Source organism: Ranitomeya imitator, chromosome 2 (assembly GCF_032444005.1).
Source record: "Ranitomeya imitator isolate aRanImi1 chromosome 2, aRanImi1.pri, whole genome shotgun sequence".
Lineage (NCBI taxonomy): Eukaryota > Metazoa > Chordata > Amphibia > Anura > Dendrobatidae > Ranitomeya > Ranitomeya imitator.
Genome location: NC_091283.1, coordinates 841,752,496 through 841,775,173, shown reverse-complemented (window position 1 = coordinate 841,775,173; position 22,678 = coordinate 841,752,496). Strand labels below are relative to the sequence as shown.

The 22,678-nt window shown below is 49.2% G+C and overlaps 1 protein-coding gene across 4 annotated transcripts in view; it reads left to right on the top strand.

Moving 5' to 3' along the window:
• The window catches only part of XPNPEP1 (X-prolyl aminopeptidase 1), a 37,613-nt gene that overhangs the window by 1,088 nt on the left and 13,847 nt on the right, over positions 1–22,678 (top strand). For 2 of the 4 annotated variants that reach the window (XM_069754254.1, XM_069754253.1), the window contains exons 1-10: positions 2,580–2,681; positions 7,156–7,281; positions 10,317–10,380; positions 10,727–10,831; positions 11,154–11,246; positions 11,501–11,644; positions 13,149–13,244; positions 13,348–13,429; positions 15,791–16,001; positions 18,168–18,257. In XM_069754254.1, the coding sequence (XP_069610355.1) occupies positions 2,679–2,681; positions 7,156–7,281; positions 10,317–10,380; positions 10,727–10,831; positions 11,154–11,246; positions 11,501–11,644; positions 13,149–13,244; positions 13,348–13,429; positions 15,791–16,001; positions 18,168–18,257 (1,014 nt within the window). In that variant the 5' untranslated portion in view covers positions 2,580–2,678. Of the gene's footprint in view, positions 1–2,579; positions 2,682–7,155; positions 7,282–10,316; positions 10,381–10,726; positions 10,832–11,153; positions 11,247–11,500; positions 11,645–13,148; positions 13,245–13,347; positions 13,430–15,790; positions 16,002–18,167; positions 18,258–22,678 lie in introns of those variants that run through there. The other 2 variants (XM_069754252.1, XM_069754251.1) reach the window with 1 other exon arrangement.

The window sequence follows — 22,678 nt, the reverse complement described above, 5'->3', positions numbered from 1 at the left end:
ACGATAACACAGGAGCAAGACAATTTCTTTACCCTGCAGGGGGCGCAGTAAGACTTGTACACTGTGCAGTGTGTTTCTTTAATGAAGAGGGGGGGGGGGGGGGAAAGAAAGTCTGCAGAAGGCTTGGAGCGGCTCCTGATCCTCAGCACGTCCTGTGTCACATGGTGGAGGTGGTGTGATGGTGCGGACATGCATGGCTCCCAATGGCACCGAGTCACTAGTGGTTATTGATGATGCGACAGAAGCAGCCGGATGAATCCTGTGTGTACAGGGCGAGACTTTCTGCTCAGATTCAACCACATCCTGCAAAACCAAACAAATGGAATATTCTGCACTGGCCGAGTCATCACCAGATCTCAGCCATCGAGTCGCATTTCACAGGCTGAAGACAAAACTGAAGGGAGAAAGAGCCACAAACAATAAACAACTGAAGTCACTGCAGTAAAGGCGGCAAAGCCTGACATAGGAGGGGACCAGTGATGGTGACGTCCATGGCCTCCAGACTTCAGACTGTCATTGCTGCAAAGCCTCACACCTGAGGAGACCAGCGATGGTGACGTCCATGGCCTCCAGACTTCAGACTGTCATTGCTGCAAAGCCTCACACCTGAGGAGACCAGCGATGGTGACGTTCATGGCCTCCAGACTTCAGACTGTCATTGCTGCAAAGCCTCACACCTGAGGAGACCAGCGATGGTGACGTTCATGGCCTCCAGACTTCAGACTGTCATTGCTGCAAAGCCTCACACCTGAGGAGACCAGCGATGGTGACGTCCATGGCCTCCAGACTTCAGACTGTCATTGCTGCAAAGCCTCACACCTGAGGAGACCAGCGATGGTGACGTCCATGGCCTCCAGACTTCAGACTGTCATTGCTGCAAAGCCTCACACCTGAGGAGACCAGTGATGGTGACGTCCATGGCCTCCAGACTTCAGACTGTTATTGCTGCAAAGCCTCACACCTGAGGAGACCAGTGATGGTGACGTCCATGGCCTCCAGACTTCAGACTGTTATTGCTGCAAAGCCTCACACCTGAGGAGACCAGCGATGGTGACGTCCATGGCCTCCAGACTTCAGACTGTCATTGCTGCAAAGCCTCACACCTGAGGAGACCAGTGATGGTGACGTCCATGGCCTCCAGACTTCAGACTGTCATTGCTGCAAAGCCTCACACCTGAGGAGACCAGTGATGGTGACGTCCATGGCCTCCAGACTTCAGACTGTTATTGCTGCAAAGCCTCACACCTGAGGAGACCAGTGATGGTGACGTCCATGGCCTCCAGACTTCAGACTGTTATTGCTGCAAAGCCTCACACCTGAGGAGACCAGCGATGGTGACGTCCATGGCCTCCAGACTTCAGACTGTCATTGCTGCAAAGCCTCACACCTGAGGAGACCAGCGATGGTGACGTCCATGGCCTCCAGACTTCAGACTGTCATTGCTGCAAAGCCTCACACCTGAGGAGACCAGTGATGGTGACGTCCATGGCCTCCAGACTTCAGACTGTCATTGCTGCAAAGCCTCACACCTGAGGAGACCAGCGATGGTGACGTCCATGGCCTTGTCTTGCTGTGAATGTTCCGGGGGGTTCCGGGAGAGATGCCTACAATGGATCCCAATGCGTTGCCATGGCACCAGTAGACCCCCCAATATAGTCGCCATCTTGGTACACCCGTTCACAGGAACCTGAGATTTCTACTACACACCGAAGAAAAGAAAACAAGTGAACAAATGATAGAAAGTTCAAGTCCCTAAAAATAAAAAAATCCAGTAAAAAAAAAAACCAAAAACGCAAAAGTTCTAAAAATATCAAATATAAAGATTTAAAATAACAAAAAAAAGGTTAAAAAAGCAAAAGAAGTCTCCGAAACATAAATAAGTTTTGAAAATATCAAAAATAAAAAGTTTTAAAAAGAAAAAAGTAAAAAAAACTCAAGATTTTTTTTTAAATGTTTAATGTTTAAATGTTTTTTTAAAAAATGTTTTAAAAATATCTAAAAAATTTTAATGATTAAAAAGACAAATCACCATCGAAAACCATGAAAAAAATGAGCATAATCGTGTATGTAAAGTCTTATCCAAATATCACATAAAAATATCATATAAAACCCAATAAAATAAAATATACTATATCTATATATATAACAATAAATGCTGATTTGCCATTTTTCGGTCTTTGCACCTCATGGTATAAAAAGAGGTTCAAATGTCGTAATTCCCCCAAAATGAAATCAATAAAAAAAAAAAGTCAGGGTGCAGCTCCCCCTCCCCCCTCGGTTTGGCGTCAGCGATGTTGTCGGGAAAATAACAGGAGACGATTCGTGGAAGAAGAAATGGTCAATAATGGGTCAATCCGCCAGCAGTACTATAATAAACCGCATGATATCCCTCTAGGCCTGCTGAGCCTTGTAGTTCCCCAGTCTCGTGTATCTCACACACCTCCGGGTCAGGACGGAATCGCCTCTTGGTCCCGGCCATAGACCGGCGCCGGCCGCACACAAGTGACAGGACGCAGCAGGCGCGGTGCACGCCGGGACGTGTAGTTCTGCCTCCTCATTGGTAGATAGCAGTAAGCAGGGAGGAAGATGTGTCCGGACTACAGCTCCCGGCAGCCACCGCGACACCGGCTGCGCAGAGAGCGGCTCCACTGAGCAGGAGGAAGTCGGGGTGTCGGTGCATGGTGAGGAGGTCGGGGGGCTGCGGACTGGGGTCACGTGATCGGGGGGTGACTGTAATGTCACCTATAATGGGGCCTGGTGTGTGACTGACAGATTGGGGGGCCACAGAACCAACATTGGGGTCACATGACACCACTGGGTTATCAGGAGCCAATGGGAATAATCCGCGCTGTCGCCTTCGCAGAACACGACCGTCCGATGTGGCCGCCATAGGCGCAGGAAATGGGGGCGGCGGGGGATTTGTGCTGTGACCTAGCGATATTGGGGTCTGTAGACATATATTTGGGGGAATTATTATCCCAGTGACCAGCGCTGATTGTTTTGTAGATTTTTTTTTTTTAATTCTTTTTTTCCGGGTCGTCCGGTGATTCCGGGTCGTCAGGGGTTTCTGGGCCGTCGTCCGACATTCTGGGGTTTCTGGGTTGTCCGGAGAAGATTCCGGGTCGTCGGGGGTTTTCTGGGCCGTCGTCTGGGGTTTCTGGGTCGTCGTCCGGTGATTCCGGGTCGTCAGGGGTTTCTGGGCCGTCGTCCGGTGATTCCAGGTCGTCTGGGTTTCTGGGCCGTCGTCAGGGGTTTCTGGGCCGTCGTCAGGGGTTTCTGGGCCGTCGTCCGGTGATTCCGGGTCATCAGGGGTTTCTGGGCCGTCGTCCGACATTCTTGGTCGTCTGGGTTTCTGGGTCGTCCGGTGATTCCGCGTCGTCAGGGGTTTCTGGGCCGTCGTCCGGTGATTCTGGGTCGTCGGGGTTTTCTGGGCCGTCGTCTGGGGTTTCTGGGTCGTCGTCCGGTGATTCCGGGTCGTCAGGGGTTTCTGGGCCGTCGTCCGGTGATTCGGAGGTTTCTGGGTCGTCAGGGGTTTCTGGGTCGTCGTCCGGTGATTCCAGGTCATCAGGGGTTTCTGGGCCGTCGTCAGGGGTTTCTGGGCCGTCGTCCGGTGATTCCGGGTCATCAGGGGTTTCTGGGCCGTCGTCCGACATTCTTGGTCGTCTGGGTTTCTGGGTCGTCCGGTGATTCCGCGTCGTCAGGGGTTTCTGGGCCGTCGTCCGGTGATTCTGGGTTGTCGGGGCTTTCTGGGCCGTCGTCTGGGGTTTCTGGGTCGACTGATGATTCGGGGTCGTCGGGGGTTTCTGGGCTGTCGTCCGGTGATTCCGGGTCGTCAGGGGTTTCTGGGCCGTCGTCCGGTGATTCTGGGTCGTCGGGGTTTTCTGGGCCGTCGTCCGACATTCTGGGTCGTCAGGGGTTTCTGGGTCGTCGTCAGGTGATTCTGGGTCGCCGGGGCTTTCTGGGCCGTCGTCCGACATTCTGGGTCGTCTGAGGTTTCTGGGTCGTCCGGTGATTCCGGGTCGTCAGGGGTTTCTGGGCCGTCGTCCGGGGATTCCGGGTCATCAGGGGTTTCCGGGCCGTCAGGGGTTTCTGGGCCGTCGTCCGGGGATTCCGGGTCATCAAGGGTTTCTGGGCCGTCGTCCGGTGATTCTGGGTCGTCGGGGTTTTCTGGGCCGTCGTCCGACATTGTGGGTCATCTGGGGTTTCTGGGTCGTCGTCCGGTGATTCCGGGTCGTCAGGGGTTTCTGGGCGGTCGTCAGGTGATTCTGGGTCGTTGGGGCTTTCTGGGCCGTCGTCTCACATTCTGGGTCGTCTGGTGTTTCTGGGTCGTCCGGTGATTCTGGGTCGTCAGGGGTTTCTGGGCCGTCGTCTGGGGATTCCGGGTCGTCAGGGGTTTCTGGGCCGTCGTCCGGGGATTCCGGGTCGTCAGGGGTTTCTGGGCCGTCGTCCGGGGATTCCGGGTCATCAGTGGTTTCTGGGCCGTCGTCCGGGGATTCCGGATCATCAGGGGTTTCTGGGCCGTCGTCCGGGGATTCCGGGTCGTCGGGGCTTTCTGGGCCGTCGTCCGACATTCTGGGTCGTCTGGGGTTTCTGGGTCGTCCGACGTTCTGGGACTCTGCGTCCAGTATACGACTCTTTGGCTTCTGTTCACACTGAGTTTTTTTTCAGGAGTTTTTTGGAGCGAATCCTCCTCAGAAATTTCTTCCAAAACTCCTGGAAAACTTTTATAGTTCATTTAGATGTGAAATGCACTTTGCTGATCATCTGAGGAGAGTTTTGGACTTTTTATTTTCCCTGCAGCGTTTTTTTTTTTTTTTTTTTTAAAGTGCAGTCAGTTCTAGAAAGAGGATCTTGATGGAAACCGCCGCAAATTGGGCCGTGACCAATCAGAAAACTGGAAAGAAACCAAAAAAATCCTCAGAAAACGGGAGCGTTTCTTCTTGGAAACTTACGGGTTTTGAACGTCTTGAAAACTCCATGTGCACAAAGTCATTCAGGGGAAAAAGGCTCAAAAATCTCATAAACAGCAAAGTGATGAAAAGGAAGAGTTTCCAAGAGTTTATAGAGCAGCATTTATTGAGGAAAAAAAACGCTGAGCGAGCAGAACCTGAAGAGGAAGGTTTATCACTGAGGGAGCCGGGCACAGGAGTGTTCACACTGAGCGTTTCTTTCAGGAGTTTTCAAGCAGAAACTCTCCAAAAAACATGAGTTTGATAGGAAAACTCGGCAAAGAAAACAAAACCTCAGTGTGTTCTCATCTTTAGTCTCCGTGCACAAGTTATCAGAATCGCTGAGTTTTCTAGTGGAAACTGCCCCAAGAAAGGCTTTTTCTCTGCGGAGGTTTTGAAGTGTTTTGGGACCCGGCTCTCACACTATTTTGTTGTTGTATGCTTAAGAAACGCAGCTGAAATAAAGCCGTATTTTTGCACGTGGGAACAAGGTCCAGAAGAGTTTTCTCCTGAAGATTTTTTTTTTCTTGCAGCCCTCCGATTGGACAGTGTTTAGCTTGAAGTGATTTCCTTCAGGATCCGCTTTGAAGAAATGTCTTGAACTTTCTTTTTTCCACAAGAAGTTTTTCAGAACTTCAGAGTGAAAAAAAATACCCAAAAGACTGAACATATGACCAGCGGTATTTTTTTTAACTATTTTTCAGGCTTTTAAAAACAAAGTAAAAAAAAAAACTCCATTTGCAGATAGAGCATCTTGACATTTCTGTGCATTATCTTCATTCTTTTGGAGATTTTTTTTTCTCTATGCACTTTTTTTTAGGTGGATTCCAGGGGGACTAAACCTGAAAAAGATCACATGTACACACACACACACACACACACACACACACACACACACACACACACACACACACACACACACACACACACACACACACACACACACACACACACACACACACATACCTTTTTTATGTGGATTTTGGAGCAGAAAAATGCACTACATAAAACTCTGTGTGATCTCTTAGGTTTTGCCCACACACAGTTTTTGAGAGGACGGTTTTGGAAGCAGATCATCTCCAAAATCCTCCTCAATAATTTCTTCCAAAACTTTTGAAAAACTTCATAATCATTTCTATGCGCAGTCCAGTTTGCCGTTAGTAGAATTGGGGTTTTCAGGCTTTTTTTTTTTTTTTTTTTTTTACCTTTAAAATGGTTTGAAAAACTCCTGGTGGAAAAAAAAAATTGCAGTTACTTTGAAGTGGATCCCGATAGAATCCACTCTAAGCCAGGCTCCGTCCAATCAGAAGGCTGCAAAGATAACTACAGGAAGAAAAACTCTCCCACAATTCCGATAAAGGCTCTGTGCACATTGAATCTTTTTGCTGAGTTTTTGGAGCAGAAACTGAATGGAAACTAATGGTGTTTAAGGCATTTTGAGTTGCAAAAAGACTGTGTGCACATACCCCAAGGAAGGAGCGTTCCCTGAAGCTTTTTCCACTTCAAAAACTTTTTGTTAACCCAGCCGTCATTTTGTCAGTTTTTTTTTTTTCAAAGAGAAATCCACTTCAGTAAACGTTTTTGTTTTATTAAATTTGCTTTTCTCAGTTTTGAAGTCGCTGCCACAAAAAATTACCCTGAAATAGGGGACGTCGCTTTTTTTTTTTTTTTTTTTTTTTTTGAGTTGAGGCAAAAAAAAACCGTAAAAAAAATAATTCCCATTGAAATGAACAGGACAAGTAATCGAAGCGTATATGACATTTATTATGTGGATTTTGGAACGGATCCGCATCAAAGGCCGTCTAAAAAATTCCTTGTGAACAAAACCGTAGGTTATAAATATATTTTAATGAACATTAATGAACTTCTCACGGCTGAGGGATTGTTACAATTGTATCCAGTGTGGAATAATCTCTGTCTCGCATTGTTACACTTTCCCTGCACTGATACATTGTATCGACCTGAGGTTTACTCGTCAGTGTTGGCCGATGATGACATGCTGGAATATTCTCTAGGGCTAATTTGTGGTAATCTGATAATCCGGCACGGTCGGCTCTGATTATACAGCTTCTCAATTACGGAAGCCGCAGACGCCGCGTGTTTCTGCACATTTCAGGTTGTGCCTGACTATCGGATTAAAGGACTTTCTCCGGATCAGCGGACTGATTTGCTTATTCTCGTGACGGATTCATTTTTTTAATTTCAGGCAATAAGAATGGCGCCAAAGATAACGACCGAGCTCCTGCGCCAACTGCGCCAGACCATGAAGTCCTCCCGGAGCGTCGCCGAGCCCATCCAAGCCTACATTGTGCCGTCCGGGGACGCACACCAGGTAATCCCCCCATAGTCCGGGGCTCCATGTGGCCCCCTGTGCCTCGCTCCTCATCTCTGCAGCCTCCAGTGCGTTTAACTTTAAAGGGACCTTTTTCCCATAGAAAAAAGAAAGTCTTGTCTAATTTGATATTAAAAGGTTATAACTCAGCTTTTCCTGGCTCCTGAATGGCAGACCACTCCAGCGTTTCACAGAGACATGTCCAGCTACTATATCAAGCATTCTCAGGCTGATTTACCGTTCAGGTGGCTGGCAAAGCTGAGTGACAAACCCAATGTCATAGCATCTATTCTTGATGACACTCAGCTTTCCAAGTTTGCTGCATGGCTGCCTTCTTAGTTATGCAGCAGTATGTGAACAGGGAGATGAAGTTCTGTAAATGCAACATTGACACTCAGGAGTCAGGGAAAGCTGTGTGACTACTTCTAGGCATAATCTTATGTCGGGATAACAGACGATTGTGAGGCACGGTTGACGTTCAGGGGTCTTGGAAAGCTGAACCACAGCCCCTATTGAAGATATGAGACTATTGCTGTGTTTTTCTGAAGTCTTGGATCTGACTAGTTGTGCAGTGAGGTGTGAGCACGAGTATCCTTACCTGAAGATTTGAAATTTAGGGGGTCTTAAAAAGTTAAGTGACAACCAATATGGCCGCTATGACTACAACAAACGTTGTTATCCAGCTTTTCCATGACTCCTGAGCCTGCAGTGAGGAGCGAGCAGGGCGATCACTGCATGCCAAAGAAGATTTTACACTAAAGAGTCTGAGAAAGCTAGGTGAAGATCCTTGTTCTAATGGCCATATTGACTGTCACCTAGCTTTCCCAGAATCCTGAATGTGATATATTTGTAGTTATGAACACACACTTTTATTACAGAAGTATCACTGCAGACACAGGAGTCAGGAAAAGCTGGGTGAAGACCCATATGGACACAACAACTTCAAGAGGTTCCGTTACCCAGCTTTCCCAGAGTGTGAAATCTTTGTACTTATGAAGTAATCCTGCAGCCACTGCATAGAGGAAAGCTGGGTGACGACCCCTATTGGATTTCTGGTGGCCATGTTGCTGTCACCCAGCTTTTCCAGAAAGAGATAATTGAATAGAACTTTAAACAACTTTACAGAAGACGATGGCCTAAAGATTTCTTAGAATTTTTGGTATTTATTTTGCATGTTATACAAAGATCATCATCATCATCCTCATCATAAGCGGCCGAATACAGGATGGTAAAGTTGTCCGAATAAATTAGAGAACCAGTAAAACCAGTTTGTGAACTGGGAGGTGTAATCTGGGATATTGCAGGTTCCCGGGGGCCGGAGAGAACAATGTTTTCTGCCAATTTCTGTTTCCTTTTTTTAAATTTTTTTTATATATTTTGTATTGATCGGGATTTGTAAAACCACAAAGTCCGGCACAAAGCAGGGGAACGCCCAGTAATCCGGCTCCCAGGGGACAGCTGCTGGATTATGGGAGATTCCGGACTTTTCTATAAATGCTCCTGTGTATGGGAATTTCTTACATTTCTGATACCTTCATTATGATGTTGCATAATTAATGGCGCCCTGCACATCTCTTTACAGGCTGATCTCCCTGTATGAGCAAGGACATGGCGCCATATATGTTGTTGGCACCTTCTGGGGCTGTTTCTTTTTTTTACGTAAATCATGTATTTATGTACAAATTTTGCACCTTCTTTTCCAGCTTATTGAGGTAACTAAGAATCTGTCAGTGAGCTCGATCTGATGCAGAGTTCATCGCTCTTTTATTTGTCATTATCTGATCTCCTCTGTGCTGATTTTTATAAATCATTACAGAGAAGCTCTGCAAAAGACAGATAAGAGTTACAAGCGCCCTATGAGGACGAGCTCACTAACGGATACTAAGATGCCTCATTGTACAGGCAAGCAAATAGCCTGTGGAAGAAAAATCCCAAAAAGCAGAAGGTGCAAGATTTTTCATGAAACCCAACTTGTAGAATTATTTTTAGTTTTAAGTACATGCATGTAAAAGGGTTGTCCGTCACTAGGAGCCCCTCATCAATGGCTCCAATGCCAGAAAAAGTAAGAATCTCTACATTCGCTTCCCCTCGGTCCCGCGCTCCTCCTCCGCCGGAGGCCCCTTGGTCCCACGCTCCTCCTCTGCCGGAGGCCCCTTGGTCCCACGCTCCTCCTCCGCCAGAGGCCCCTTGGTCCCGCGCTCCGCCGAAGGCCCCTTGGTCCCATGCTCCGCCGGAGGCCCTTTGGTCCCGCACTCCGTCGGAGGCCCTTTGGTCCTGCGCTCCGCCGGAGGCCCCTTGGTCCCGCGCTCTGCCGCAGGCCCCTTGATCCCACGCTCCTCCTCCGCCGGAGGCCCTTTGGTCCCGCGCTCCGCCGGAGGCCCCTTGGTCCCACGCTCCGCCGGAGGCCCCTTGGTCCCGCGCTCCGCCTCTGCCGGAGGCCCCTCGGTCCCGCGCTTCTCCTCTGCCGGAGGCCCCTCGGTCCCGCGCTCCTCCTCGGCCGGAGGCCCCTCGGTCCCGCGCTCCTCCTCGGCCGGAGGCCCCTCGGTCCCGCGCTCCTCCTCGGCCGGAGGCCCCTCGGTCCCGCGCTCCGCCGGAGGCCCTTTGGTCCCGCGCTCCGCCAGAGGCCCCTTGGTCCCGCGCTCCTCCTCTGCCGGAGGCCCCTCGGTCCCGCGCTCCTCCTCTGCCGGAGGCCCCTCGGTCCCGCGCTCCTCCTCTGCCGGAGGCCCCTCGGTCCCGCGCTCCTCCTCTGCCGGAGGCCCCTCGGTCCCGCGCTCCGCCGGAGGCCCCTTGGTCCCGCGCTCCGCCGGAGGCCCCTTGGTGCCGCGCTCCGCCTCTGCCGGAGGCCCCTCGGTCCCGCGCTCCTCCTCTGCCGGAGGCCCCTCGGTCCGGCGCCTCTCCTCGGCCGGAGGCCCCTCGGTCCCGCGCTCCTCCTCCGCGCTCCTCCTCTGGTGCCCTTCTGCTCGGGGACTGTTTTTCCGGTCAGTCTGGGAAGTGGCAGGACGCGCTCTCTTACCTCTCGCTCTTCCACTCTGCAGAGTGAATACATCGCCCCCTGTGACTGCAGACGGGAGTTTATCTCGGGGTTCGATGGTTCGGCAGGTGAGTGCATGATGGATTAATGGTATTTTTCTGTCTCCTTCAGTTAAACATTTGTGTAATCCAGTAGTTCGTCCATTCCAGTAACTCGCCATGTGGTGTAGACACAACTGCCTGATAATTCGGACAGTTTGCAGCAAAGCCCAGCATCTCCTTTACCTGCTGGCACAGGTGACCTGGAGATATGAGGAGCTGTTTGTAGAGAAGCCGCACTGTACAGTTAGGGCATAGAGTGATCACCAGTCAGCGACCCTGCACACAGCCCCCCATGTCTCCGCTTCTTTGTATAGCATGGCAGCTTATTTTGCACGTTTGATCTGACGGCGTCTTGTTTTGTCGGTGTGAACAGGCACCGCAATCGTAACGGAGCAGAACGCAGCGATGTGGACCGACGGACGCTACTTCCTACAAGCGGCTCAGCAGATGGACAGTAACTGGACGCTGATGAAGATGGGTGAGGTGCATCGTCGCCGGCTCCTCCCTGCCTGTGGGGTCTTCTCTGTATTATACAGGTGTTGCCCCTTTTTATGTGGGTTTATCGGGGCTGAAGACCCCATTAGGGTGGCATCAATATTAGATCAGTGGGAGTCCGGCTCCCAGACCCCCAAGTGTGGCCCGTTGTATCCGGTCTCTGCTCCTTCCATCTGGACCCCCAACAATCCAACCTGTCAGCGAAGACTCTTTACTAGGGCCGCTCTCATTTCTGGTCGCTGTTGGACGTCCGAATGTTTCTCCCATTTTGTATCCAGATTATAATCTCTCTTTATTGGTTTCAGGGCTGAAGGACACCCCGACGCAGGAGGACTGGCTGGTCAGTGTGCTCCCGGAGGGCTCCCGGGTCGGGGTCGACCCATTTATCATACAAACCGGTAATGTGACCACGACTAATGATATACCCTTCTGTACTGTGTGGCTAACCAGCAGTTACACAACTACAACTCCCAGCAGTCGTCTGTTAGAGCATGCTAGGGGTTGTAGTTTTCCAAAAACTGGTGTCTCTGGTAGCAAAATAAATATTTTCTGATGACTTTTGTCACTCCAGTCCCAGCCCATTTTCGGCTTGGGACTTTTTAGCTGGACATCCCCTTTAAGACTTCATTTTATTTGTTTTATCGCCCTGCAGATCAGTGGAAGAGCATGTCCCTGTCCCTGAAGAACGCCGGCCACCTCCTGGTACCTGTCCAGGAAAACCTGATTGATGCCATATGGAGCGATCGCCCCGAGAGGCCCTGTCAGTCCCTGATAACACTGGGGCTTCATTACACGGGTTTGTATATGCCGTCACCGCGAGGCCACGCCATCAGGCTCTGTTCACACACGCTTCTCGGCTGCCACCCCTATCCATGATAGCACGGTTCTGAGTGTTTGCTACAATGTATCAGTCCAGAGCAGAACACTAGAGGACACAAGCTTCTTGGCTGCCACCCATATCCATGATAGCACGTTTGAGTGTTTGCTACAATGTAACAGTCCAGAGCAGAACACTAGAGGACACAAGCTTCTTGGCTGCCACCCATATCCATGATAGCACGGTTCTGAGTGTTTGCTACAATGTAACAGTCCAGAGCAGAACACTAGAGGACACAAGCTTCTTGGCTGCCACCCATATCCATGATAGCACGGTTCTGAGTGTTTGCTACAATGTAACAGTCCAGAGCAGAACACTAGAGGACACAAGCTTCTCTGCTGCCACCCATATCCATGATAGCACGGTTCTGAGTGTTTGCTACAATGTATCAGTCCAGAGCAGAACACTAGAGCAGGGGTCCCCAACTCCAGTCCTCAAGGCCCACCAACAGGCCATGTTTTCAGGATTTCCTTAGTCTTGCCAAGGTAATAATTGCATCACCTGTGCAATGCAAAGGAAATCCTGAAAACATGACCTGTTGGTGGGCCTTGAGGACTGGAGTTGGGGACCCCTGTACTAGAGGACACAAGCTTCTTGGCTGCCACCCATATCCATGATAGCACGTTTGAGTGTTTGCTACAATGTATCAGTCGGAGCGGAACACTAGAGGATTACCTGGACTGAGAATAATTGTAGGAAACCCTCATTAGGCCAGCATTTAGTAAAAAAGAGTTTGTATTTACTGACAGCATGCAGAGATATTGACAAGGGTAAGAAATTTAACAGACGGCTCAATTCACTTTTTTTTGGTCCAAATTCTTTAACATGTCTCACATGATGATGAATTTGGCACAAAATCAAAGCTTATCTTTTTTTTTTTTTTTCTTTTTTCTTGCATCTTGTCTTATGTTGTGCTGAAATGTCAGAAAAATTACTAAAAATAAAATAAAATAAAATTGCAGCCGGATATAAAATCACTCTAGGGGGCAAGGACCAGAGAACATTGGAGCAAAATGTTGCAATTTTTTTTTTTTTTTTTTTTTTTTTTTTTAAAGTCCCAATTGATAAATCGTCTGGATAGCAAAAATTCTCCCCACATTCATGAACATATAAAAACTAAAAGAGGAATTAACATAGACGTGAAGAAAGGCGCATATTAAAAGAATATATTGGTGCAGACCTAAAACTGGCAAGAAAACACCAAACGGTAGAGGGGAAAAAAGGAACAATTGCCGTAAAAAATCAATATTAGAAAGTTGCACAACTTTTTATGATTCAGATTTGTCTCCATAAAACCAGGACCCCTCCTCGTAGAGCTTGTGGCCCCCGCAGGTGTCATGGCTGCTGTTGGCTTCCATCCTGTGATTTAGATCCTGGGGTTAAAAATTCTCTAGCAATGTGATGAATATCTCTGTATCCACAGGGGCGTCGTGGCAGGATAAGATTTTGGCGCTCCGGGCTAAGATGGCGGAGAGGAAAGCCGCGTGGATCGTCCTGACTGCGTTGGACGAGGTTGCGTGTAAGCGGTGATATATAAGACCTCAGACCCCTGCAGCTGCCTCTACAGTGAGTGGGAAATGTCAGCGGGGGCTTTCATCTGATCGTGTCTCCTCCTTGTTCAGGGCTCTTCAACCTCCGCGGTTCGGATGTGGAATATAATCCGGTCTTCTTTGCGTACGCCATAATAGGGACGGATACGATCAGGTGAGATTCTGCCCCGGATCTATGAAGGGCCACTCCGCAGTCACTGCCCATGGGGCTGTTGTGTCAAATTAAGGTTCGGAAATTTAATTCAGCTGATCTGTAACTAAATAAAAAATTAGTCTTATATGTAATGGTTCTCCAGGCCCCTCCTCCTCATAGCTCCTCTTCCTCATAGCTCCTCCTTCTCATAGCTCCTCCTCATAGCTCCTTCTCCTCCTCATAGCTCCTTCTCATAGCTCCTCCTCCTCATAGCTCCTCCTTCTCATAGCTCCTTCTTCTCATAGCTGCTCCTCATAGCTCCTTCTCCTCATAGCTCCTCCTCATATCTCCTCTTCATCTCCTCCTCCTCATAGCTCCTCCTCCTCATAGCTCCTCCTTCTAATAGCTCCTTCTCATAGCTCCTTCTTCTCATAGCTCCTTCTTCTCATAGCTCCTCCTTCTCATAGCCCCTCCTCCTCATAGCTCCTCCTCCTCATAGCTCCTTCTCCTCATAGCTCCTTCTCATAGCCCCTCCTCCTCATAGCTCCTCCTAATAGCTCCTCCTTCTCATAGCTCCTCCTCATAGCTCCTTCTTCTCCTCATAGCTCCTCCTCCTCATAGCTCCTCCTCCTCATAGCTCCTCCTTCTAATAGCTCCTCCTCATAGCTCCTCCTCATAGCTCCTTCTCATAGCTCCTCCTTCTCATAGCTCCTTCTCATAGCTCCTCCTTCTCATAGCTCCTTCTCCTCCTCCATAGCTCCTTCTCCTCCTTCATAGCTCCTTCTCCTCCTCCATAGCTCCTTCTCCTCCTCATAGCTCCTCCTCCTCATAGCTCCTCCTTCTAATAGCTCCTCCTCATAGCTCCTTCTTCTCATAGCTCCTTCTTCTCATAGCTCCTTCTTCTCATAGCTCCTCCTTCTCATAGCCCCTCCTCATCATAGCTCCTCCTTCTCATAGCCCCTCCTCCTCATAGCTCCTTCTTCTAATAGCTCCTCCTCATAGCTCCTTCTTCTCATAGCTCCTCCTTCTCATAGCTCCAGCTCCTCCTCCATAGCTCCTCCATAGCTCCTCCTCCATAGCTCCTTCTCCTCCTCCATAGCTCCTTCTCCTCCTCCATAGCTCCTTCTCCTCCTCCATAGCTCCTTCTCCTCCTCATAGCTCCTCCTTCTAATAGCTCCTTCTTCTCATAGCTCCTTCTTCTCATAGCTCCTTCTTCTCATAGCCCCTCCTCCTCATAGCTCCTCCTCCTCATACCTCCTCCTCCTCATAGCTCCTCCTCCTCATAGCTCCTCCTCCTCATAGCTCCTCCTTCTAATAGCTCCTCCTCATAGCTCCTCCTTCTAATAGCTCCTCCTCATAGCTCCTTCTTCTCATAGCTCCTCCTTCTCATAGCTCCTTCTCATAGCTCCTCCTTCTAATAGCTCTTTCTCATAGCTCCTTCTCCTCCTCCATAGCTCCTCCTTCTCATAGCTCCTTCTCCTCCTCCGTAGCTCCTCCTCCTCCATAGCTCCTTCTCCTCCTCCATAGCTCCTTCTCCTCTTCATAGCTCCTTCTCCTCCTCCATAGCTCCTTCTCCTCCTCATAGCTCCTTCTCCTCCTCATAGCTCCTTCTTCTCCTCCTCATAGCTCCTTCTTCTCCTCCTCATAGCTCCTTCTTCTCCTCCTCATAGCTCCTTCTCCTCTTCATAGCTCCTTCTCCTCCTCATAGCTCCTTCTCCTCCTCATAGCTCCTTCTCCTCCTCCTCCATAGCTCCTTCTCCTCTTCATAGCTCCTTCTCCTCCTCATAGCTCCTTCTCCTCCTCATAGCTCCTTCTCCTCCTCCTCATAGCTCCTTCTCCTCCTCCTCATAGCTTCTTCTCCTCCTCCATAGCTCCTTCTACTCATAGCTTCTCCTCCTCATAGTTCCTTCTTCTCCTCATAGCTCCTTCTCCTCCTCCTCCATAGCTCCTCCTTCTCATAGCTCCTTCTCCTCCTCCATAGCTCCTCCTTCTCATAGCGCCTCCTATTCATAGCTCCTCCTTCTCGCAGCTCCTCCTATTCATAGCTCCTCCCTTTGTGTTTGCTGGTAATCTATGAACCGTTTTTGTTCAGTTTAGCAATAGTTATTAATCAGCTCTTCGTATAGAGTGTGTGCACTGAACACAGTGCTGCAGTGTAAAGCAGGGGGAGAAGGATCAGCATGAGCCACTGACGATGCAGGCAGGGGATATTTATGCCATTAGTATAGACATGAAATAAATCGAGCTCAGTGCAGGATGCAGCGTCAGTGCGATGTGCGGATGATTGGCATTTAGCCGGCGCCTTTCGCAGGATGCAGCCGCTGTTCCTAAATAATGGCATGTCAGTCTGCTATGATAAATCTCCCTGTTGCCCATGTACAGGTTGTTCATTTCTGGCGAGCGAGTGCGGGATCCCGCTGTCAGACAGCACCTCCTCCTGGACTCTTCTCCTCCCGCTGAGTTCAGCATCCAGCTGGAGCCGTACGAGTCCGTACTGAGCGCCCTGCAGGGTGTGTGTGCCGCGCTGCCCCCGAAGGAGAGGGTGTGGATCAGCGACAAGGCCAGCTACGCGCTGTCAGAGACCATTCCCAAGGTGCAGTCGCTGTGATCGGACACCGAGACCCCCAAACTGGGGGTCCTCATGTCCTCATTCTACCCGAAATGACAGCAAATGCCGTCACCCACCATTAAAAGAAATAGTTCCTGTTGGCTTCAATGCAGAGGTTTGTGATCAGCTACAGCCGGGATCAGGTCCCCCTGAGTGTGACGGAGATATATATATATATACATACATACATACATACATACATACATACATACATACATACATACATACATACATACATACATACATAGTACAGACCAAAAGTTTGGACACACCGTCTCATTTGAAGATTTTTCCGTAATTTCATGACTACGAAAATTGTACATTCACACTGAAGGCATCAAAACTATGAATTATCACATGTGGAATTATAGACTTAACAAAAAAGTGTGAAACAACTGAAAATATGTCTTATATTCTAGGTTCTTCAAAGTAGCCACCTTTTGCTTTGATGACTGCTTTGCACACTCTTGGCATTCTCTTGATGAGCTTCAAGAGGTAGTCACCGGGAATGGTCTTCCAACAATCTTGAAGGAGTTCCCAGAGATGCTTAGCACTTGTTGGCCCTTTTGCCTTCACTCTGCGGTCCAGCTCACCCCAAACCATCTCGATTGGGTTCAGGTCTGGTGACTGTGGGGGCCAGGTCATCTGGCGTAGCTCCCATCACTCTCCTTCTTGGTCAAATAGCCCTTACACAGCCTGGAGGTGTTTGGGGTCATTGTCCTGATAAAAAATAAATGATGGTCCAACTAAACGCAAACCGGATGGAATAGCATGCCGCTGCAAGATGCTGTGGTAGCCATGCTGGTTCAGTATGTCTTCAATTTTGAATAAATCCCCAACAGTGTCACCAGTAAAGCCCCCCACACCATCACACCTCCTCCTCCATCCTTCACGGTGGGAACCAGGCATGTAGAGTCCATCCGTTCACCCCATCTGCGTCGCACAAAGACACGGTGGTTGGAACCAAAGATCTCAAATTTGGACTCGTCAGAGCAAAGCACAGATTTCCACTGGTCTAATGTCCATTCCTTGTGTTCTTTAGCCCAAACAAGTCTCTTCTGCTTGTTGCCTGTCCTTAGCAGTGGTTTCCTAGCAGCTATTTTACCATGAAGGTCTGCTGCACAAAGTCTCCTCTTAACAGTTGTTGTAGAGATGTGTCTGCTGCTAGAACTCTGTGTGGCATTGAACTGGTCTCTAATCTGAGCTGCTGTTAACCTGCGATTTCTGAGGCTGGTGACTCGGATAAACTTATCCTCAGAAGCAGAGGTGACTCTTGGTCTTCCTTTCCTGGGGCGGTCCTCATGTGAGCCAGTTTCTTTGTAGCGCTTGATGGTTTTTGCCACTGCACTTGGGGACACTTTCAAGGTTTTCCCAATTTTTCAGACTGACTGACCTTCATTTCTTAAAGTAATGATGGCCACTCGTTTTTCTTTACTTAGCTGCTTTTTTCTTGCCATAATACAAATTCTAACAGTCTATTCAGTAGGACTATCAGCTGTGTATCCACCAGACTTCTGCTCAACACAACTGATGGTCCCAACCCCATTTATAAGGCAAGAAATCCCACTTATTAAACCTGACAGGGCACACCTGTGAAGTGAAAACCATTCCCGCTGACTACCTCTTGAAGCTCATCAAGAGCATGCCAAGGGTGTGCAAAGCAGTCATCAAAGCAAAAGGTGTCTACTTTGAAGACCCTAGAACAGGGGTCCCCAACTCCAGTCCTCAAGGCCCACCAACAGGTCATGTTTTCAGGATTTCCTTTGCATTGCACAGGTGATGCAATTATTACCTTGGCAAGACTAAGGAAATCCTGAAAACATGACATGTTGGTGGGCCTTGAGGACTGGAGTTGGGGACCCCTGCCCTAGAATATAAGACATCATTTAAGTTGTTTCACACTTTTTTGTTAAGTATATAATTCCACATGTGTTAATTCATAGTTTTGATGCCTTCAGTGTGAATGTACAATTTTCATAGTCTTGAAAATGCAGAAAAATCTTTAAATGAGACGGTGTGTCCAAACTTTTGGTCTGTACTGTATATATAATTTTTTTTCTATTTTATACTGGTTCCATGTTTGAGATTTTGCTGTTTTTAGATTGAGATTTAATATCACTTATATTATTATTATTTTTTCTCCGTGCGCAGACTCAGAGGTACCTGTCCCCATACACACCTGTATGTCTTTCCAAAGCTGTGAAGAACGCCAGGGAGGTGGAGGGCATGAGACGGGCGCATGTGAGTACAGGGACGGGGCAATGGGACTACTATTAATCGTCTTGCGTAAGGACTCCCCTCATCCATGCACATTAATGGGGACTATGTGTAATGAGACCCCCCACCCACTGGTGTCTCGGCTCACAATGGCGCCGTTACAGGGCAGGTGGTCACCCACCTTTCCCAGATGCCTGAATGTGTACGATTTTAGTGCTGTTTCTCGTGTCCAGATATCACTGGGAACTCGGCAGATTTGATATTCGGAAGTCCAAGAAGAATTAATAACTGGACAGAAGAGTAAACGTTCTATGTAATCTGGTGTTTTTGAGGGGCTACGATTTCCCCTTAGGGGGATCATTCTCTCCAGCTATTTGATCATCCCGTGGCTGGCGGGCTTTGGTTTACAGGGCTGCTCTGGGTTGATAGGTGGAGGGGGTGGGTTGCTGCTGTCCCTCTAGGGTCCACTCTGGGGTTATGGCTGGGGAGGGGGCGCTGCGGTCACGTGGCTTGGGGGGGGTCGCTCTGGGCCTGTGAGTGGGGGAGGCTCTGGTCTCGTCGTTGGGGTGGGGGGGATGGCCGCTCTGGTCTCGTCGTTGGGGGGGGGGGGGGTAGCTCTGGTCTTGTGGCTGGGGGAACGTATTAGTCTTGTGGCTTGGTGGGAACACTCTGGTGTCGTGGTTTGGTGGGAACACTGGTCTCGTGGAGGGGGGGGGTTCTGGTCTTGTGACTGGGGCACGTATTAGTCTCGTGCCTTGGTGGGAACACTCTGGTCTCGTGGCTGGGGGGGAGCTCTGGTCTTGTGGCTGGGGGCACGTATTAGTCTCGTGCCTTGGGGGGAGCTCTGGTCTTGTGGCTGGGGCACGTATTAGTCTCGTGCCTTGGGGGGAGCTCTGGTCTCGTGGCATGGTGGGAACACTGATCTCGTGGCTTGGTGGGAACACTCTGGTCTCGTGGTGGGGGGGAGCTCTGGTCTCGTGGCTGGGGGACGCATTAGTCTCGTGGTGGGGGCCGCTCGTTTCCTGTAACGCTTTTCTTCTGCTCGCTGCTGACTCCTTTTTTTTTGTTTAAATAGTTTTTTATTGAAAGCAAATGTGAACAATACAATTTATGCATTTTCCAGTATTTTGCAAAATTTTAACATTTTCCAAGCCCCCAACAATCCCAACAAAACCTAACCCCCCCCCCCCTCCCCTGACAGCTCATACCCAGTTATACTTTTGTTACCAGTATTGATGGTTCTTTGAGCCATTTGACTCACTTATGTTCGCTTGTTCCTCTAGCACTCTCTTCCTTTCAGAGGCCCTCATCCTCCCATTTCCCATAACTACTCATCCCAGCTCGAGCCACGGAGACCACATTTTGTCAAATGTTTCTATTTTCCCACGTCTTTTATAGACCCCCTTTTCCAGATTGAGACCATATTTAACATAATTCAGGAATTCACCCCTTGTAGGCGGTTCCTCTTTGATCCAGTTCCTTGCTATTACCTTCCTTGCCATATATAATAGCCTAGCTATTGCTATCTTCCAGGTGTTATCCACTCTGATTTCTTCCACATATCCCAGTAAGCACACCATCGGTTCTCTCGGCACTCTGCATTTATACGCCCCTTCCACACGGCTCATTACCACCAACCAGAAAGCAACCAGTCTTGGACATGTCCACATTATGTGGTATATTCCTGCATTCCCAGTCTTACATCTCGGGCATTCAGAGTCAGCACGCAACCCCGCTCTGCACAACACTTCCGGTGATTTATAGACTCTGTGCAAGATGTACAGCTGCGATAGTCTATACGGCTCGCTCAGCGACACTCGTGGAACCGACTCCAACACCGACTCCCAGGTTTCATCCTCCATTGGGCCTAAATCTCTTTCCCATTTCGCTCTCGCTTTTAAAGGGAAGTCTAGCAAATGTGCATGTAGAAGGTCCTTATAAAGGGTGGTAATGACTCCCCTTGTGGACCCTTCCCCACACACGTATTCCAGAACTATGTCCTCTTGGATCTCAACACCACCGCCCTTGTTCTGAGCTTTAAAAGCATGTTTCATCTGAGCATATTGATATTCCCCAGTCGGTCTCAGTCCAAACTCCCCTTGCAGCTGCGAAAAGGACTTTAATCCTTGTTGTTGAATTATCTGAGCCACCAAGTGGATTCCTTTGGCCTGCCACTCCGCCAGCACTCCAAGGGCCGCAAACTCAACCAAATTATTATTAAACCATATCGGTGTAAATTTAGTCAGCCCCGTGACCCCCCGAATCTGTCGCAGTCTGGTCCATAATTTATATATCAAAAACATAGTTGGGTATAATTTCCCCAATGCATCCAAGGAACCATCCTCCAGACACTGCGCTACCGGTCGTCGGTCTGTCACCCTCTCCATCAAGTGCTGTACCGCACTGGAGGACGCCTCCCGCGCCCAGCCCTTCAAATGCTGGCTCTGGGCTGCAAGAAAATATAACTCAGGATTAGGTAAAGCCAATCCTCCATCTTCCTTGGGTCGCTGAAGCGTCTCCAGGCGAATACGTGGGTACCGCCTCCCCCATATCAGACTTCTAAATAGAGCATTAATCTGCCGGAATTTCCCACGTGGAATCCAAACTGGCGCATTATGTAGGACGTAGAGTAATTTGGGCATCACAACCATTTTAATGAGATTAACCCTACCTACCACCGATAAGTGTAATTTATTCCACGCATCCACTTTTGCTTTAAGAGCGCCCATGAGAGGTGTCAAATTCCTATATAAAAACTCTGTAACTGGCATCGAGATCCATATTCCCAGGTATCTGAAAAGGGATACTACCTTAAGCCGCCCCTCTCCCAATGGCTCACTTCTACTCTCCTCCACCTCATCCACCTCAAAGAGGACCGATTTATCCCAGTTTATCCTCAATCCCGATAAGTCTCCAAATTTCCCAACGATCTCGATAGCCCCCTTCAAGGCTTCATCCGGGTCCGCCAGGAACAGTAAGATGTCATCTGCATATAATGCAATCTTCTCCTCCACACTCCCATATCTGAACCCAGGGACCTCATCCGATTGCCGGATCTTGGCGGCCAGTGGCTCCACAGCTAAGGCAAACAGAAGGGGCGACAGTGGGCAACCCTGCCTCGTACCTCTGGCCAACTTTATAGGCTGAGAAAGCTCCCCATTCACTCTAATTCTAGCTGTTGGTAGTGAGTATAACAGTTGAGTCCACGCCACAAATTGCGGACCAATACCCATACATTTCAACACCCGCCAGAGATATCCCCACTCCACACTGTCAAACGCCTTATGGGCGTCCAAGGATGCAATAACCCTTCGGCCACAATTGTCAGACTTCAGCTGCAGGTTCATATGCAGCCTCCGCAGATTAACCGCTGTAGACCTGTCAGGCATAAAACCAGACTGATCCGGATGTACAAGGTTAGCAATGACGCTGGACAAACGGGTAGCTAACACCTTGGCCAAGAGCTTGACATCGATGGTTAACAGAGAGATTGGCCGATATGACTCAGGCTTCCCCAGATCCTTATCCTCCTTCGGAATAACCACTATATTAGCCTCCCTCATAGATGCTGGGAGATACCCTTGGCATCCAGCCTCCTCCAGTACTAACTTTAATCTGGGAATCAGCACTTCCTCCAAACTTTTATAGATTTCGGCTGGTAACCCATCAACCCCAGGTGCCTTCCCATTGGCCATAGACTTCAGCGCCCGACTCAGTTCCTCCTCGGTGATAGGGGCATCGAGGCTCACCCTATCCTCCTCACTCAATTTCGGAAGACCCAGACTCTCAAGGAAAGTCTCCGTTTCTCCGGCTGACTCATTGACCTTGGAGGAATATAAGTCCGCGTAAAAGTCCGCAAAGACCTTTATAATTTCAGGTGTTTCAGATACCCTGCTCCCCCCATCTGAAACCAACGAATGTACATACGAGGCACCACGCTGAGCCGCGGCTACCACCGATAGCATGTGTCCAACTGTCTCTCCCTCCTGAAAATAAGCCACCCTCTGAAACTCCCGCTTCCTTTCAGGTTTCCCCAGCAGAATCTTTTCCATACAATTTTGCGCTGTTCTCAACCTTTTCTCTGCCTCGGAAGTCCCCAGCACAACCATCTCGTCCTCCGCGGCTTTCAGCTCCTCCAACGCCACTCTCTCCGCTTCCCTTGTCCTCCTCTTACACCTACTAATGTCTCTAAATAGTAACCCTCTCAGGTACGCTTTCATTGCATCCCAAACGGTTAGAGCATCTGTACTCCCATCATTTAACGCAAAGAATTCCGTCACCTCCTTCCCTATACCGTCCAAGTCAATGCTCTGTAACCAGTTAGGATGGATCTTCCATTCTCTCCCACTTGCGGTCCGTGTCCCCAACAACCTAACCTCCACCTCAATTGGACTGTGATCCGAAAGGGCCCTCGGCAGATAACGCACCTCCCCCACCATTGTGTC